Source organism: Trachinotus anak, unplaced genomic scaffold (genome assembly GCF_046630095.1).
Source record: "Trachinotus anak isolate AG129_WGS33_773 ecotype Australia unplaced genomic scaffold, CSIRO_AGI_Tana_v1 ptg000013l, whole genome shotgun sequence".
NCBI lineage: Eukaryota > Metazoa > Chordata > Actinopteri > Carangiformes > Carangidae > Trachinotus > Trachinotus anak.
The window spans coordinates 15,217,731-15,235,074 of record NW_027273864.1 but is presented as its reverse complement, the minus strand read 5'-3'; the positions used below and the strand labels follow the sequence as shown (position 1 = coordinate 15,235,074).

General features: G+C 39.4%; 1 protein-coding gene across 1 annotated transcript in view; it reads left to right on the top strand.

The window, feature by feature from the left end:
- LOC139630143 (guanine nucleotide-binding protein G(i) subunit alpha-2-like) overlaps positions 1-17,001 on the top strand; it is a 51,327-nt gene extending 34,326 nt beyond the window's left edge. The window contains exons 2-9 of the mRNA XM_071493285.1: positions 2,424-2,466; positions 5,956-6,097; positions 9,429-9,589; positions 12,410-12,538; positions 14,572-14,701; positions 14,888-15,041; positions 15,716-15,929; positions 16,074-17,001. Of these exons, the coding sequence (XP_071349386.1) occupies positions 2,424-2,466; positions 5,956-6,097; positions 9,429-9,589; positions 12,410-12,538; positions 14,572-14,701; positions 14,888-15,041; positions 15,716-15,906 (950 nt within the window). The 3' untranslated portion in view covers positions 15,907-15,929; positions 16,074-17,001. The remainder of the gene's footprint in view (positions 1-2,423; positions 2,467-5,955; positions 6,098-9,428; positions 9,590-12,409; positions 12,539-14,571; positions 14,702-14,887; positions 15,042-15,715; positions 15,930-16,073) is intronic.
- The last annotated feature ends 343 nt before the right edge of the window (positions 17,002-17,344 follow it).

Below are 17,344 nucleotides of genomic sequence, written 5' to 3'. Positions count from 1 at the left end.
TTGCGAACTGTGTGAGATCTGATGATGACTATAGTGTATTCAGTCACCAAGGCCAACAGTTATAGCTTACTGTAGAGGGAAGCTCTGCTTGTTCAGCACTGAGTCATAAAAAAATTTCCAAACAATCTTTGGAAAATACTAGTATGAATGGCGAATGTGGAAATGGTCAGTGTGTGTGTCTGTTCATGCAGCTGCAGTCCTGAGCCTCCGTGGTCCATAGGGAGATATGGTGATAATGCAGTATTAGGCCACAGATCAGACAAAGTGTGTTGTGTAATAGATCAGTAGTATTAATCTGACCATCATCAGGCCCAGAGTTCCTGTGACAGCTTTTCCCCACAGAACCACCAGCCACATATGCTCATTGCCCCAATCTTGAGAGTGATTGTCACTTATATCACATCAGTGACCATGACAAAAGAATCCTCTGTGATCCCTCAGCAGTCCCAGCTGCCACACTGAATGTGTGTTTAAGTTTTATTCAGTTAAGGCTTTGTTAGCAGAAACAAAGCATGTCCAGTCCTGTAGGGATTCTGCAAGCATCGTTATTAAAGTACATGTGCTTGTACTGTTGTTGGCAACCTTTTACTGTCAGCTGGCAAATATGAAATATTAAAGCCAAATAGTGCAGTGCAGGACTTCCTGTGTGCATGTACATTATGGTTGCTGAATCACTAATAGTCAGGATAACTGCAGCAGCAGTACATTGTTCATCTTTTTGGGAGGTGTATATAAAACCTGGGTTTAGTCTTCAATGTACTGTGTTGAATTCATTATTTTAGAGTGCAGTCACATTAAAGTTACTGTCATGTGTAAAGAGGAACAGTCTGTTTTAGCAGGAGAATCATTTCAGGTAGATTCCACATACACATGCTTGAAAGACGAGAGTACACAGAGTCTGTTAGGAGCTAAAGTGTTTTTGTATTGTACAGTAAAGTGACCTGCTACCTATTTGTTAATCAAAGCAGCAGTAGCACCAAGGTATGTGCCAAACTTCACTGCTCATTTCTAACTGTTAGCAGCTTCAGGTTCAATGGACAAACTCCAAAGGGCATGTTTACTACTTTCAGGTGTGTGTGTGTGTGTGTGTGTTAGCTTGGCCCTGGTCAGTGAGATTCATGAACTCAAAGGTCTAGAAAGTATGTTCTAGCAGTTTGACTCCAGATTCGCATATCTGTGGCTGAGGGAATTCAACCATGTCTGTCTTGCTGTGTTGCTCCCCTCCCGATGATAATGCTAAATGATAAATTATTGATTTGCTTTATCAGTGCTTAAACCTAAAGAGGTAGTTTAATAGGCAGTTATACAGACTTAATGTGTGGAGGTTTAAGAGAGGACCGTTTTGATGGCCCTTTGGCTTTGAACCAATATTGTAGTTTTCAGCTCAAGTAGAATGATGCTTGAGTGGCACATATGATTTATTTAAGTACTCTATCTGCATTCTGTCATAATAACTAGATTAATGTGGAGTGCACCCTGCCCATTTCCTCTGACTCAGCCTGTATCTTTTTAGATGTTTCTCATTTTTCATTTTCACCCCGGACAGTCACACCCTTTTGCTTTTGTTACATTTCTGGCCACATATTCAGCCTTAGTACGCACCTAATGACACCTTTAGGCTGTCAAAATCCATTGGATGTCTGTTAAAACAGTCTTTATTTCAAGGCAAACTGCTCTTTCTGCTCGATTAGCCAGTCTGAGCTCATACACCATGGAGGAGTAGGAGCTGACAGCTGTCTGTGGAAACTATCTTGGCCCATTCCTACCCAGAGGCTACACTGTGCATGTGCGTGCTGCATGCTGTGTGGTAGTGTATTTTGAGGGTCATCCCAGAAAGACTTCACCCTGGGCGAGTTCGAATGGAGAGTGCACTGACAGGCACCCCTGGGTGTGTGTGTGTGTAGTGTTAGATTCCTTGTGGCAGATGAGCTCTTTCTGGTCGCCTCAGGCTGTTAGAATAAACATAGCACTGGATAAGAAAAGCCCATATCCTGTCAGTGCAAGACGGTTCCATTAAAATGCTAACCATGATACAGTGACTTGTCTTGAAAGAAAAAGAGGCGAATAGGATGACAGGTGGCTTTTGTTCCTTCAGAGGTTGAGAGTGTCTGGGGTGTTTCCACTGGGAAATGAAGACATCGCTTTATTACCATTTGAAATCAGACTACAGGTAGAGCTGACTGGGTTGTAGCTTAAGAGGCAGAATCCCTGAAGATATACGGTGAGAGAGAACAGTATAACTGGCCCAGGATGAAATTGAGAGATGAGATCTGTTGCAGAGCTACAGCCAAGGCTGTGAGGTAAAAGGGAGGGGAGCAAGACGAGTGTCCAGATGTGAGGCAGCCACGCTGGTGGCCTGTTTACATTTCTCAGCTAACAGGAGCGTATTTTTAACCTCTTGCCTGTTTTTGTTCTCTCTGCAGGTGCTGGAGAGTCAGGAAAGAGCACCATTGTGAAGCAGATGAAGTGAGTGACTGCTAATTGTTTTGCTTTTCCTCCCAACATGTCTGACAGACTAATGTATCTTTTAACAGCACAAGTAAATGTTCAAGGAAATTTAAACATAGATGGTGTTTTCAACATTTATTTGAGGATCAGTATGTTCTATTTCACTTATCCAAACCAGATCACAGAGGGGCTGGAGCTGACATTGGGTGGGCGAGGGCGGAGTACACAGTGAACAGGTCACAAGTCTGTCACAGGGCTTACATAGTGAAACAAACAATCACACACTCACACACCTATGGGAAATTTAGAGTCACCAGTTAACCTAATCTGCATGTCTTCGGACTGTGGGAGGAAACCAGAGTACCTGGATGGAACTGACGCATACTCGGGGAGAACACACAGATTGTTGCCCCCCCCAGCCCCGGGGTTCGAAACCTAGAACCTTCTTGCTGTGAGGCAACAGCGCTAACCACTGCACCACCATGCTACCCACTGCAAAAACATAAATAGAAGAATTATAGCAGCACAATAATTTGCGGATATGAAAGCGAATGTGGAGCCCAGATGTTGCCCAGCAACAAAATATCTTTCCTAAATTTCAATCTTAGCCCTGATCACTTTCTTAAATTGTCACTATGAAAGCGAATGTGGAGCCCAGATGTTGCCCAGCAACAAAATATCTTTCCTAAATTTCAATCTTAGCCCTGATCACTTTCTTAAATTGTCACAAAAAAGGATTTTACACTTGCTTGAGTTGGAAAAGTTGATGTATCAACTATAATTCTAGCACATTGCATCATCGCACATCAACTTCAAATATTTGAATTACAATGGATGGAAACACTCATTAATTTGTATTTTCTTTAGCTGATTCTTTTGGTTAAAATTTGCACTAAATTTAGATGGGGAACTAGTACATGATTTCAGGCATTACCTACCTGAGATAATTTTATCACACATGATTTTGCTGTGACTACAAAATAAGAGAAAGTTCCAGTGGAGAAGAACAACTAACATGTCAAATAACTGGGTTGTTAAAATGTGTTATACCAACGCAAAACTGTGAAGTCAGTTTTCTAAATGGAGCTTATCTCTACTTGATAGTTCATCAGTTAGATCAGCTGGAAACTCTGAAAATCGTCACTTTTTCACACTCTATCTATAGAAGATGGATGTCATTTCATTTTCAAAATATTACTTTTTTTAAAAAAATTCAAATTCCAGTAAATACACACACACACACACACACACACACACACACACACACACACACACACACACACACACAGATATGGTTAGGATGGCACTCATTGGCTCAGAACCAACAGGCTGGAAATGGGCCTCATACCATGAACATTTATCACCAGCCTTAAGAGGGAAACAGATAATTAAGGGATTGATTAAATTAGTCTAGGAGTCCAGCAGAATACATATATCTTTTGCCATCTGAACAGGAGTCTCAGCCGATACCAGGGTCCATTGGTACCTGTTGGCTACAGATAATTCAGTGAAATTGCTCCCAGACTTGTTTGTACATTTGTACAATTCAGAATTAGCCTAGCAAGGCCAGCCCACCATTACTGCTGTGGTGAATGCAGTCTGATAAAGCACAGTAAGCATTTGATAAGGACTAACGTCATTTTAGTCAGACTGTACATAAGATCTTTGACAGTGCTTTTCTACACTGAAACAACAGCATGAACTTTTCCTACAACCCATCACTGGACTGTGACTAGTTTTTGCCTTAGATTAAAAAAATGGCTTATTGTGCACGAGCTGACACTGTCAGTGACAGCTGGTGAGGTTGCCATGTTTCCTAATGAGTTGGTTTACAAACAGTCACAAAAGATATGATAAACGATATGAAACAAAGAGGAGTACAACTACAAAGAGTTATTTTCGTTGTGTTCCATACAGCCTGAACTCTGATTACTGTGCACTGAAGCATAAATGAAACTGCTGGTTTCCTGGCTGTGTAATTTCGCACCTGCCAGTCTCTCTGAAACCCTCACTACATGTCCTTAAAACAAGGGTTGAGAAGTTAGTGCTAAATGTGCATTTCCAAAGCATGAATGAAAGAATAAATGTAAATGTTAAGTTTCTTGTATCGTTCAGTGTTGGTGCACTCACTTAATCAGTTTCTCACATCACTCAGATGGAGTTCTTTAAAATCCACACGTGCACATCAGTGAACACCTATGTTTGATGCTATTGCTGTTGTTATTAATTACCATAAAGGCTCACAAATTCACTCATTCATTTAATCTAGTTTAGAGTTGCATTGAAAATTTCCTCTGGTTGACACTAGACTAAGAAGTTATTCTTAACACAGCAGTAATAAAATATTTAAATAAGAAGGAAGCGGCTCACAAAGTCCATGTAATAAAATATGTCCTTACTTGCTGTGCATTTACTATCATCACTATTATATTATAGTTTTATATTAGTTTTTACTCATTCATGGTGAGCAATTGTAACAAAAGTATTTCCCTGCAGGGATCAGTAAAGTTTTCCTGTTTACCATCACAAGAAATTATTTGTTTAAGGTGTAAATATTGTTTGCTTTGCTTTTTTCTTGCTATTAAAACTCAAAAAGGTGTACATGGTGAAGTGTAGAAGCAACTCTTTTTAGAGTCTTGGGTTCAGCATGTACAGCATGTGGCCATATAGGCCACAACCATCTTCAACAACACAAAGTTTATTTTTATGCAAAACAATACTACTGTTGAATACAAATCCCTTAAATTTAATCTAACATGGTTTTATGTCAAATTTCTGGTTGTGTTATTTAAAGAGCTATGTGGCACTAAGTGTCAAGCAATACCTCTTCCACCTGTGCCAGCCTAATGTTAGGTTTAGATAAAATCTGATTAAAATTTTCTAAAACAAAGTTTGCAAGTCACAGTCAAGTCAACTAGAAATGTTTTTATGAAAATATTAAAAGTTTGTATGAGGGGGATGACAGTGTGGGTTCTGGTTTTGGTTGTGCCTCGCTGTGTTTACCAGTGGGCTCACTTGCATTTTAATAAGGTCCCATTCAGCACATCTCACCACCAATGAGCATCCTGTCTGTGTGACTCTGGTCTCTGGGCTGTGACAGGCCAGGGGAGGTGGTTCTGTTTGGTTTCCAGTCCAGCAGCTTGTGTCTCAGCCCCATGGTTTTTCAACCACATGCCTCTTTCTCTCTGTTTCTCTCTCCCCTGCTCCAAAAGCAAGTAAATATTTGTTTTAGGGTCCTCTAGCTGAGCGATACAAAAATGCCTGAAATTTCCCAGCACCTCAACCCACTGAAAACAGTTTTCACAACCATATTAAGATAATCTTAATATTACAACTGCTGTCAAACAATAAACAAGGAAGGTGCATATTAGTTGTAGGTTCTCTGTCAGAGGTGACTTGTATAATATTTTCCATTGTATTTTATCGTCAATTTGAGATTTCTCAGCACATGCGTTAGCCCTTTTTTTTTTTTTTTCTTCACCTTCTCCCATTCTGTTCTGTTTTCAGGATTATTCACGAGGATGGATACTCAGAAGATGAGTGTAAACAGTACAGAGCAGTTGTCTACAGCAACACAATCCAGTCCATTATGGCTATCATCAAAGCCATGGCCAACCTCAAGATTGACTATGAGGAAACTGCTAGAGCGGTAGGTGTCTGACAGTGAAAGTGACCCTGAAATACAAAACTGTTTACTCTGCAAAAACTAAAGTGAAATGATGTTGGGAATAAAAAAAAAGATGTTTTATTAGATTGTGTGACTGCTTACAGCCATGGCAAAACTTAAGATAAGCCAGCAAGAGAGCATCTCCATCCATGCTAAATATACTAATATATAATATTTATGTTTTACAATGCTCTATCCTCTACGTATGGATATATGGGCTGTATATTAGCTTGATAAGCATGTTGCAGATACTTTTAAATACAGATGTAGTTTGTTTTACAATGCTCTATCCTCTACGTATGGATATATGGGCTGTATATTAGCTTGATAAGCATGTTGCAGATACTTTTAAATACAGATGTAGTTTGAAGAGTTAAACTTTGAGTCCTATTGTCCTCAAGCAATTTGAAACAAACCAGTCATTTCAGAGTAGGGAGCTGTTAAAGGTAGTCACAAAGCGTCAGGAAACTCATTAAAGGTTAGTGTAATAAAGCTGCATGCAGTTCAGTGATATCATTTCTACTAATCACCACTGAGCCTCCACTCTGCCTCCATCCCAACCACCCATATCTAGCTTTGACGATTTGAGGCAGCAGACCTTATGCAGCTCATGAATTTCTCTCTGGTGCAGTGTGACAGATTCTACTTGGAAATCAACTCTGGGTAGCAGATGCTTAAGATGGTCTCCTGCAGTGCTCTGTATTTTTGTCCGTGTGTGTGTGTGTGTGTGTGTGTGTGTGTGTGTGTCTACCCTTAAAGAAAACTGTAAAGAACTGTCTTTCGTCAAGGCACCACCCAGGGAGATAATGACAGCACAGGAACAAAAACTCTGCATTACTCGTGAGGAGAGAAATTGACTCCCTTTGTCCACAGACCCATCATCTTTCAGATGTGATTAATATATTCTATTATCACAGATCATCTGAAAGATCATTTCTAAATAAGCATCCTTAATTAATCGAGGATGAAGCAGTCTGTCAGTATCCATATCAGAGTAAACTTGAAAGGATTTTACTGAATAAAATGCAGAAAAATGTAGACAGCTGTGTTGGTATGCCTTTTACACAATCCAACAATTAAACACAATGTACAGTATGTGACATTGTGTTTAATTGTAATTTCTACTCATCTTGTATTTCTGTAATAAAACAGCAGTGTGTCATGTGTAGTGATGCGATAAAACATGTGCTCCACAATGTTGGCAATGAAATTCAGATTTTTTTTATAACCCTAATGTTCCCAACTTCGCAGTTTCTGTACATTTTTGATACTTTTCGTCTTTCTGAGTGTCAGTCTCCCAGGTGACCTTCATTCCACAGCAGTTGGATAAACATGGTTTTATGTGGAAAGAGCTCTTTGACTGCCTGGTGTATGTCAGGTTTGGCTCAGCCAAGGTAGCTAGCTCTGCATGGCAGGTTCTGTTGGACAGATTGCAGTGTTTCATGAATTAGTTTATTTGAGTTACTCCTCCCCCCACTGCAGTGGCCCACAGAGAGTTTTGCGTATCCTGGAATATTTCACAGAATTCAATTAAAAAGATAATATTTGTTTCACAGCCAGAGGGGAAGCAGTCAACATTCAGCAATGCTCTGAAGTCCATGTGTGACTGAACTGATTTGTCTAATCCCTGTATTTGTACATACGGAACAAACTGCTTCATAAGTGCCCATCCAGCAGCTTTAAGGCCGTGCAGATATAATGTTAGTAAAGTTAGAAGCATTATTATGCCCTTCAGGTGAAAACCAGCAAAAAGCAGGTATCAGGCACCAATGTGATTTACATTATGTTAATCTGATGTCCATGTTAAACTGTCTGTGTTATATCACAGGATTTTAATTACTACCATGTGGTACTCGGTAAAGGCTGCTACCTTACTGTGACCTTCAGCTGAGATGGATTGGAGGGTAGAACAATGTTTAACTAATACATGGAAGTCTGCTCTCAATAGTTAACATCAAAACCTTAGATCCAGTGCAATGAAGGTCACATTAACTCTATAGGATGCCCTTTTCATGCTGCAAGTGAGCCATCTCTAGCTTTTTTTAGGTTAGGTTGTGTGCATGTACGGGTATGTGTGTAACAGTCATGTTTAAATTGATAGAATCAGAGGATAGTCCTTAACTTAGTCATAACTTGACTCAAGCCACAACAGGGTTGGTCCATCAACAGCCATCTATGATCTTAGCAAGACACTGAGCAACAAAGAAGAATAGAAAAGAGTAAGTTAGTATGGGACCAAGAGAAGAGAAGCAAAGCTAAGTTTAACTGTAGAGTTTCTGTAGACTGCTGACTCATTACATGTAGCTCTGGGTAATAACAGCAAATAAATGCCTAAGATATTAATCCAAGTGGATAGTATCCATGTTTGTCCCCAGTGTTTTCGCCATTTAATGTTTACTGTTTAATTCACTGTCTTTCATTTCATGTGGCATGGGATCATTCATTACAGTGCAGTTTGATCACAGACGATTGTGTAATGGCCCAGGGCCAGTGACACATAAACCTGAGCCAGTCTGCACTTGGGCCACTTGAGCATCATCGATCCACTTACGCAGATAAAGGATACATAATTTCTGGTCAACACTGATCACACTTTGATTTACTTATGTGTTTCTTCATGTCTCTTTTGTGCCATCTGATTGGTCAAAAGAGCATATCTCTTTACAGTTGGCTGCAGGAACGTCTTACGACATAACATGGAGAGAAAATGCTGTTCATAGCTCTTATCTGCAATTGCTTTGTGGAGTAGGTCTAGATGGTGGTTTTTTAAAAGCAACCACATGCACACACTGATGTCAGCAAGGCAGTGTGCTGGCAAACACTCATCATACGTATCAGATATATGTTGGTAAAACAAGTTCATCTAGAATATTATCAGCCCCATGAATCTCTGTTCTGTTTTTTTTGTTTGTTTGTTTTTTGTTACTGCTGGTCACATCTAAAAAAAAAAAACTACAAATAAAATAATTTTAAAAAGAATTAAAAAATTTTAAAAACTTTTTTTTTTTTTTTAAATAATCAATTAAGTATGTTATTGTATTTTTCAGTCATTTTACCACAGTTCTAAACTCATGATGAAATGCATTCAGGGCTACCACCACTGGACGTTGTCAGAAGCAAGGAGAATACTGGTCATGTGGAAATGAAGTTCTAAATATAGCTCTGCCGTGCTTATCAGCTTTTCCTCGTAAAAAAAATACTTTGTTTTTTAAGAGACATACTCTGTCTAACTGTGTGTGTGTGTGTGTGTGTGTGTGTGTGTGTGTGTGTGTGTGTGTGTGTGTGTGTGTGTGTGTGTACCTTTACTTGTCAGGATGATGCCCGCCAACTGTTTGCCCTGTCAGCAGCAGCAGAGGAGCAGGGCATCCTGCCAGAGGACCTGGCCAACGTCATCCAACGACTGTGGGCCGACAACGGCGTCCAGAGCTGCTTCACACGGGCCCGAGAGTACCAGCTCAACGACTCTGCAGCATAGTGAGTGTTTTAATAATATAAATTATCATCAAAATTATGGTGTGGAGTATTGTGTCTAAACATAAAAGTGCACATGGTTGTGCTCTGAAAACATGTTGACTGGACTTTCTTTGTTTCTGGAGAGGACATTTTAACAAATGCATTGTTCAAATAAAATTTGAAAGACTGCATTGATTTAAAACTAAATAATCATTACCAAATTAGTGAGTTGCAGTTCATGTTAATTATTTGGTTTGTTCTTTAATTTTTATATCTTAGTTTGAGAGGAAAGAATGTAAAACTATTGTGTCCCATGAGCATTTAGAGCTGAGGTTTAGCTATAATATACCTTCAACCAGCTCCAGAATATCCTACCCATTTTTCTCTGTGCTGGATTCTGTTTTATTACTTTTCACATTTTTGATATTTCAACACATTTCCACATTTACTCTGCATCATCGCATTAAACAGTGAGAATCCACAGAGAGCAGCTACTGTTATTATAAGAGGGCATTACTGTTTTGTTTAACCAGTAGCTGGTAGCTTTTACCAGTCATGCTGCTAATCTGCAGCAACACAGCCAACCTCAGCCTCTCTCCACAGGTCTTAATTACCTCAATGACCCTCATTTGTGAGTGCTCCATTTGTTGGCTGAATTGTTCTAATGCACCAGTATTATAGCAGGGAGAGCCAGAGGTAATTGTGAGAGGCTGCTGGTAAGAGGTGAGAGGTGGTTGTCACTCCGACCCTTAGGGATGCACTGCTGCTCTGAAATGGAGATCCAGAGAAAACAGCCTCAGTGTTGTCCCCCCACCAGCTGCCTGCAAGCAGCAGTAGCAGCAGCAATTCACTGCCCTAATTTCTGTTTAATACACCAGGCCTTTGACAATACTATGACGCCTCCAGCTTGTGCTGTAAACTGTCAGGGGAGTGTTAAGTGTTTCATAAATGATTGCTTTGCAGACAAGGCAGTATTTAACTTCAGAGGGGAGTGATGTTCTTTGTTTGTCTTGGCCAGTGTAATCATAACTTTTACATCAGTGCTTCACTGCTCTTGTTAAAGCCATGGGGACCTGGACTCACATTTAGTAGCTGGGAGAGTGGACGACGTGCAGTGTTTCATCAAGGCTTTGTAGAGTGCTGGGCGAGTCGGCTGCTAGAGAGAGAACTAAGTGAGTCTGGTGCTAGACCATAATCCATGTCTGAGCGCAGACTAAGAGCCAAAGAAAGGATGGGGAAGATAAAGAGAGGGAGAGAGAAGGCACAGCTCACATTAACAGAGATCTCTCTCTTCTCTCTCTCTCTAGGTTTGATAGAAAGGGATGTGTACTGTACACTCTGAAAATAATGGACCCAGCTGTCATTATTTGAGGAAACAAGCCTAACCTTTTCACATGTCTGCGTGTATGACAATGAAATGTTCTCTCCTTGCACTGTAATTGTTCTGTTTGCAACAATATTTTGCAGCCTTTGGGCTCTACAAGTCTACAGTGGTTTCTCTCCATCCTTAAAATGTCCATCATCTTGCCATTGACAAATCTATGTCACACTACATTTGAGTACCTTTTCTTGTTAGAGTGTAAGCTAACCAAATTCAGTTCATCCTCAAGGCTTATAAACCCAATGGCCAAATCAGGTGGTGTTACAGTATCTGATGTGTGGACTACAAAAGCAGCCTAAACCTCTCTGTGTGACACGTGGCATGAAGTATTGGTGCAAAAGCTCTAATATCTACACTCAGGCTGTGGCTTGTATGGGATTACATCCAGCACCAGCGCTTTGTTATACAACGCAGTCTTTTAATGCAATTGAATATAATGTTGAAAGACTGACAGAAAATGTGGTTGCCCTCCAGCCTTTTGTGTCTCCCATGGCAATAGTATATGTGTAACAGTTTATTGTGGCCTTGTATTTAGTGCTTTTATCAGGCTTTAGGCATGTTGGCCCGAAGTAAGGTTGCTTTATTTGGCCATGTTTGCATACACACACGCACACGCACACACACACGGACACAACAGATCTTCTAATCTTCTATATTGTATTCAAAACAATACAAAATATGGACCTAGTATTGTCAAACTGAAATTGAATTAAGTACATCAAAGCTATATGTATACCTTTAAGAGGAAATCGAAAAATATAAGCAATCTGTCTATAATATTTTACAACGGAACTGTGTGCTGTGCCCTGTTGCCTTCGTTGTTTGCAATTCCTAAAGCCACATCAGGTGATTTAAATTTACTGTTTTTTGTGTGTTAACATTTGAACTAACAGTGAAGCAGGAATTAGTGTTTACATCAGTGACCAGACAACATCATTTCATAATTATTAGCGAGGATCACTGATAAAATGTTAATACTACAGTTGTCCTGCCCTTGCTTTATGTGTTTCTGGCAGCTGAGGAAATGTTAGAGAAAATGTTTTCCGATCTTAGACACATACACGGACTAAAAATAGTAACTAAAAGCATTTCATTAAGAAATTATTCATGACCTTTAGTGTTTAAAAAGTAAGGTGATCTAACGATGTATGGTCAGTAGAGGTAAAGAAGTCTGGTGTTGTTCTATGACAGCACACTGACTCCTCATGTAATGTCATTATAAATTTGAACCTGACTGTGTTGAGACAACACAGTGCTGCCAGTGCTGTTACAGGGCCGTCATGAGGCACTTCTGTTTTTCTCATGTCCGTGTGAAGGAACAGATGAGACTTTTAACCTGAAACAACCCTCCCTCACACCTCATCTTAACAACAACAGCTTAAGATCCTTTCCCTTTATGAGTGTAGAGGACAACAGTCTTAATTTTATGTTTATGCAATATGTTTTGATCTTCCTGTCAGCTACCTTAATGACCTGGAGAGGATAGCCAAGCCAGATTATATCCCCACACAGCAAGATGTGCTGAGGACTCGAGTCAAGACCACTGGCATTGTGGAGACACATTTCACCTTCAAGGACCTGCACTTCAAGTAAGACTTTCACAGTTTATAATCAACTCCTTAAGCTCATTCTGTGAAACACTTAACAATGTGCAGCTCACCGTTTCATTTTACCTGCAAAAGGCCATGACCACTAGTTCACTCACTTGTTTGGCTTGACTAAGTGCTATATGTAATAGTCAAGCTGGGTCACCTTCACTGCATCAGCAACTAATACAGAGCTGCTTCACACAGTGAGGCTATAATTGTTTAGACCATCATCTAGAAACTAAAGTGATCAGAGAGGATGAGGATGAGGTCAAGGTCAGGCTCAGCTCAGCAAGTGACAGCAATTACTTGATTAGGCTCAGCACCTGCAATTCATCAGCACATTTTTGTTTGAATTGCTCTGACGGTTTCTGGAAAGTGTTGCATGTGAGGATTCACACAGTGAGCATGTTTATGAATGCATCAGAGAAAAAAGCAGTGAAACCCATTTTGACTTTCTCTATGAATCACAGTGTTATTTGAAGATAATTTCGACCAGATCTTAAACTTTATTTGCACATAAAGAAAAATGCACTTCTTGTGCTGATGCAGAGAATTCCACTTTGTTTTGACCATCATTGGAGGATTTTAACAACTAAGGGGAATTAATCAGTGCATGTACACGTATGAGTCATTTATGTTTTTATTAAAGTTGTTACATGTGTTTGCCAGTGCACAATTTCCTCTTTTGGAAATTCAATAAACTTCACAAACAGCTCATCCTACCCATCAGTGGGGACTCCATTAGTGAAAACATTTTTTTTTTTTTTTTTTTGGTTATCTCACACAAACAATACACATGTGCGTGGGATTTAAGTAACTGAATAGTTATCACAGCAGAGTGACACACATCTGTAATGGAAAAAATGTCTTAGGGAATACAAACCTTCATTAATACCCCCTTTAGTTTGTTACTTCGAAAGTCAGTTTTCAGTCATGTTTGTCAGAAGTTGTCGTGTTCTTACAATGTAAATGATTTATCGTTGTGTTTGTGGGTACCGATAATGGTATTTCTTTATAGTTGAAATAAATTCCAAAGATTGGAGTCATTCCTCCAGCGACGCACACACACACACACACACACACACACACACACACACACACACACACACACACACAGACATATCTGATGGAGACATTAGTCACACGTAAGGCTTTGAAAACAAAGGAAAATGTTTGTAAAATGTCAAAGATATATATCAAAATGCTTTCAGTCAGACTTCAGTTCAACTGCTTTCATAATGTAGTTAGAGTGAAGCTGTGTATGCTTCTGCTGCTTCTTTGTCTGCTGTGTGTCTGTGTGTAATATGTAAGTCTCATATTTATGTCTTGATATATGTTATTTCTTTTTGGAAGACATGAACCAAATCCAGGCAGCATATGTTTACCTACAGCAGTCTCCTCAGCGCTGTGCTGCTCTGATATATTGAGCTTATGTAAGCAGTGTGAAAGATGAGGTAAACAGTCTAAAGTGTGTCACTGTTATAATGAGCTCTGCTTACTCAGCCCAAAGCTGGCTCTCCGTAAGAGTCAAGGTTCGTCTTTAATGGACCAAATTCTGCAAAGTGAAAACTGTTTAGTAGGAAGAATGAAGTGTTGTGAAAAAAGTGTGTCACTCTGAGAAGCTACAGATGGTTATAATCTACCTTTATCTGCCAGCTGAAAAGCTTTCTCACAATATTAGATGAAGAAAATATTAAATATGGCTCAACCATAGGTAAGCTCCATCTTTATGAATAAGTCATATAGGATCTGAGTGAAAAACTTGCAGCTGCCTTGCCTCCACCTGTCTTAAGGCCGTCTGTTACCACAGCATCTGCACTATACTAAAATGCTAGCGAATGCCAAGAAAATGACAAGGCCTGTGCCGCGAACACCCTGCCCCAAAGAGAAGAAGAGGCAGAAAGAGGGAGAGAGGAGAAGACCTTAAAGCCGCTTGGCACTGTCACACTGAAAAAGTGTTGTGTCCCCTCTACACAGTCCCATCCGCTCTCATAAAAACAGCATGTTTACACTGTGTGTGTGTGTCTGTGCAGGATGTTTGATGTTGGAGGCCAGCGGTCAGAGAGGAAGAAGTGGATCCACTGCTTCGAGGGAGTCACAGCCATCATCTTCTGTGTAGCCATGAGCGCTTACGACCTGGTCCTGGCTGAGGATGAGGAGATGGTGAGTTAAGCTCCAACTCCTTCGACTGAAAACAATAGCTTCACAAACATTTCACAGCAGAGCTCATTCCCAGGATAATTCAAAATGGGGAGGGAGGTTGGGGTTTCAGTGCGCTCATTTCCTTTATGTTCCCTAGTTGTACTCGAATAATCTCTTTATCTCCACATTTGTGCCCGTCCCACCCAGAACCGGATGCACGAGAGCATGAAGCTGTTTGACTCCATCTGCAACAACAAGTGGTTCACAGAGACGTCCATCATCCTGTTCCTCAACAAGAAGGATCTGTTCGAGGAGAAGATCGCCCACAGCCCTCTGACCATCTGCTTCCCTGAGTACACTGGTACAGTATCAACGTCTCAATACAAACCCCGGCCAGGGCTGTCTGATTTGCAAAGCTTCAGTGTTTCATGTTTGTATTGTATGTATTTTTACACACACTTGATTGATGAAAATGCCAAATTCAGTCTTAGAAATCTCAAATTAGTATTTACACTCAAAGTATTTTTTGAAAAACAAGTAATATTCTTTTAATGTTATAAGGTTATGAGTTGCACTTCTTTCCTCCTGAAACAAAATAATAAGAGTCTAGTCCCAGTTTGTGCCTTTCATGTATTAACATTATATTGAAGTCACAGAGCTAAGCTTGTGTTTCTCTGAAAAATAAGTACATGCAAACTGATAAAACACGTCTTTTTTATTGTGCAACAAACGGAATATTTTTTCATCAATAGGCTTTTGGAAATACCCTTAAGATGTTTTAAACAATCCTCTGGGGTTGTCATACAGTGCTGAGTAAGTTTGTTCAGAAAAAATTATGCTTCATTCAGTGATCCTCATGGCTCAAAGAGAGGCTCAAACTAGGCCTTGGCAAAATGAAGCAGGATGAGTCAAACATTATGAAGAAAATGGAACTGGTTCCTGTGAACTTCTGAAACGAGTCCATACGGATCACAAACAAGTAAAACTGCCTCACCTCGTCAGCAGGAGATTTTTTAACTCCATTTTCTTTCTCAGGCCCTAACAAGTACGAGGAGGCCCAGGCTTACATCCAGACCAAATTTGAGGACCTGAACAAGAAGAAGGACACCAAGGAAATCTACACCCACTTCACCTGCGCCACCGACACCAAGAACGTGCAGTTTGTGTTTGATGCTGTCACTGATGTCATCATTAAGAACAACCTGAAGGACTGTGGCCTCTTCTAAAAACACATCTAGAAAGAGTCAAGGTGCGTTCGTTTAGAGAAATGACTCAGGCAGTGATTCATTTCTAACAAGTCACAAAATATATATAGTTTGTGTTTGAAATGACTGATTTATGTGTGTTGTTTATTTATTTTGTTTTTGTTTTTGTTTTTTTTCTTCTTCATTAGATTACTTGAACAGTTCTGATGACCATAAAGATGGGGGAATATACACACATCATGAATGACTGCACTGGCCAACCACGATTTCTGCTTTGATCTGCTTTTTATAAAGACACCTAAGAGACTGAAAACTCAACGAGCCCTGCAGGATTTCAACAATTGCTGATTCAGTCGCTCGTATTGTTAACTCTTTGGGCTATGACCACAAAAAAAAAAATCAACATTTATTTTGTATTTTTGTTCTTTATTTCTTGTTTATTTTCAATTACCAGAGGAGGCAAAGGAAAACTTTTTTATATAAATGCATTCATTTTACTTTTAGAAATTCTGATGTGCAAATTATTAAACTTTTAATCACATGAAGCTTATTTTTTAAGAGATGAAGCACAGGCATGGACAGAAAATATGATTGATAAAGGAAAGTGCTTTTTTTTTTATAATGTTTACATAAGTTCATCATTCATAGCCAAACCGCATATTGTTCTGCATGACTCAACATGGCAAATATTAGCTCTGTAATCTGCACAAATTATCTAACATTCCTACAAAATATTAAAAAAAAATATTAAAAGGTTAAAAAAGAAAAAAAATGGCTTCACATGCAGGCAGAAATTAAATTCTAACTGATATTTAAAGTATGTGTGTACCTAACATTCTATCACTTTTTATAGTACCTTTACCATGTCTGTTGCAGTATGTTTGTGCCTTGACTTCTGTTTACAACCAATTCCTAGATATGCTTTCAGTACTGTCTGACCTACTGTGCGCCTATATTTTTCTTCCGTTTTTTTCTGCCTAGCAACTATGAATATATAGTGATTATTAATGAGAGACGAAAATCTAATTCAGAAAAAAAGTTAGTGTTTTTGGTAAATATTAAAATGCTTTAAAAGTCCTATATGATTTAATTTAAATAAAAGTAGAGATCACCTGACTCTTGCATGTTATTTTTCCTCTCTGTTTTGTTGTTTTGTATTGGTACATTGTTGTGACACAGGAGAATTATATTGCAAGCATAAAATACAGTTGGGATTTGGAATAATCATTATTTTCCAAAAAACTGGATTACTCTGCTGAAAAGGAGCCTGACAGCTTTGGACCAGTGATGTGAGAGAATAGATGTTGTAACAGTGGCTCTTTCAACCATGGAAGCTAGAGAGTGAGCAGATTTCACTGGAGTAGATTATTTCAGTCATCACATCCATCCAACAAACTGATGTAATATTTAGGTTGCAATAAAAAAAAAGTAATACTCTTGGATGTCAGTGGCACATGGT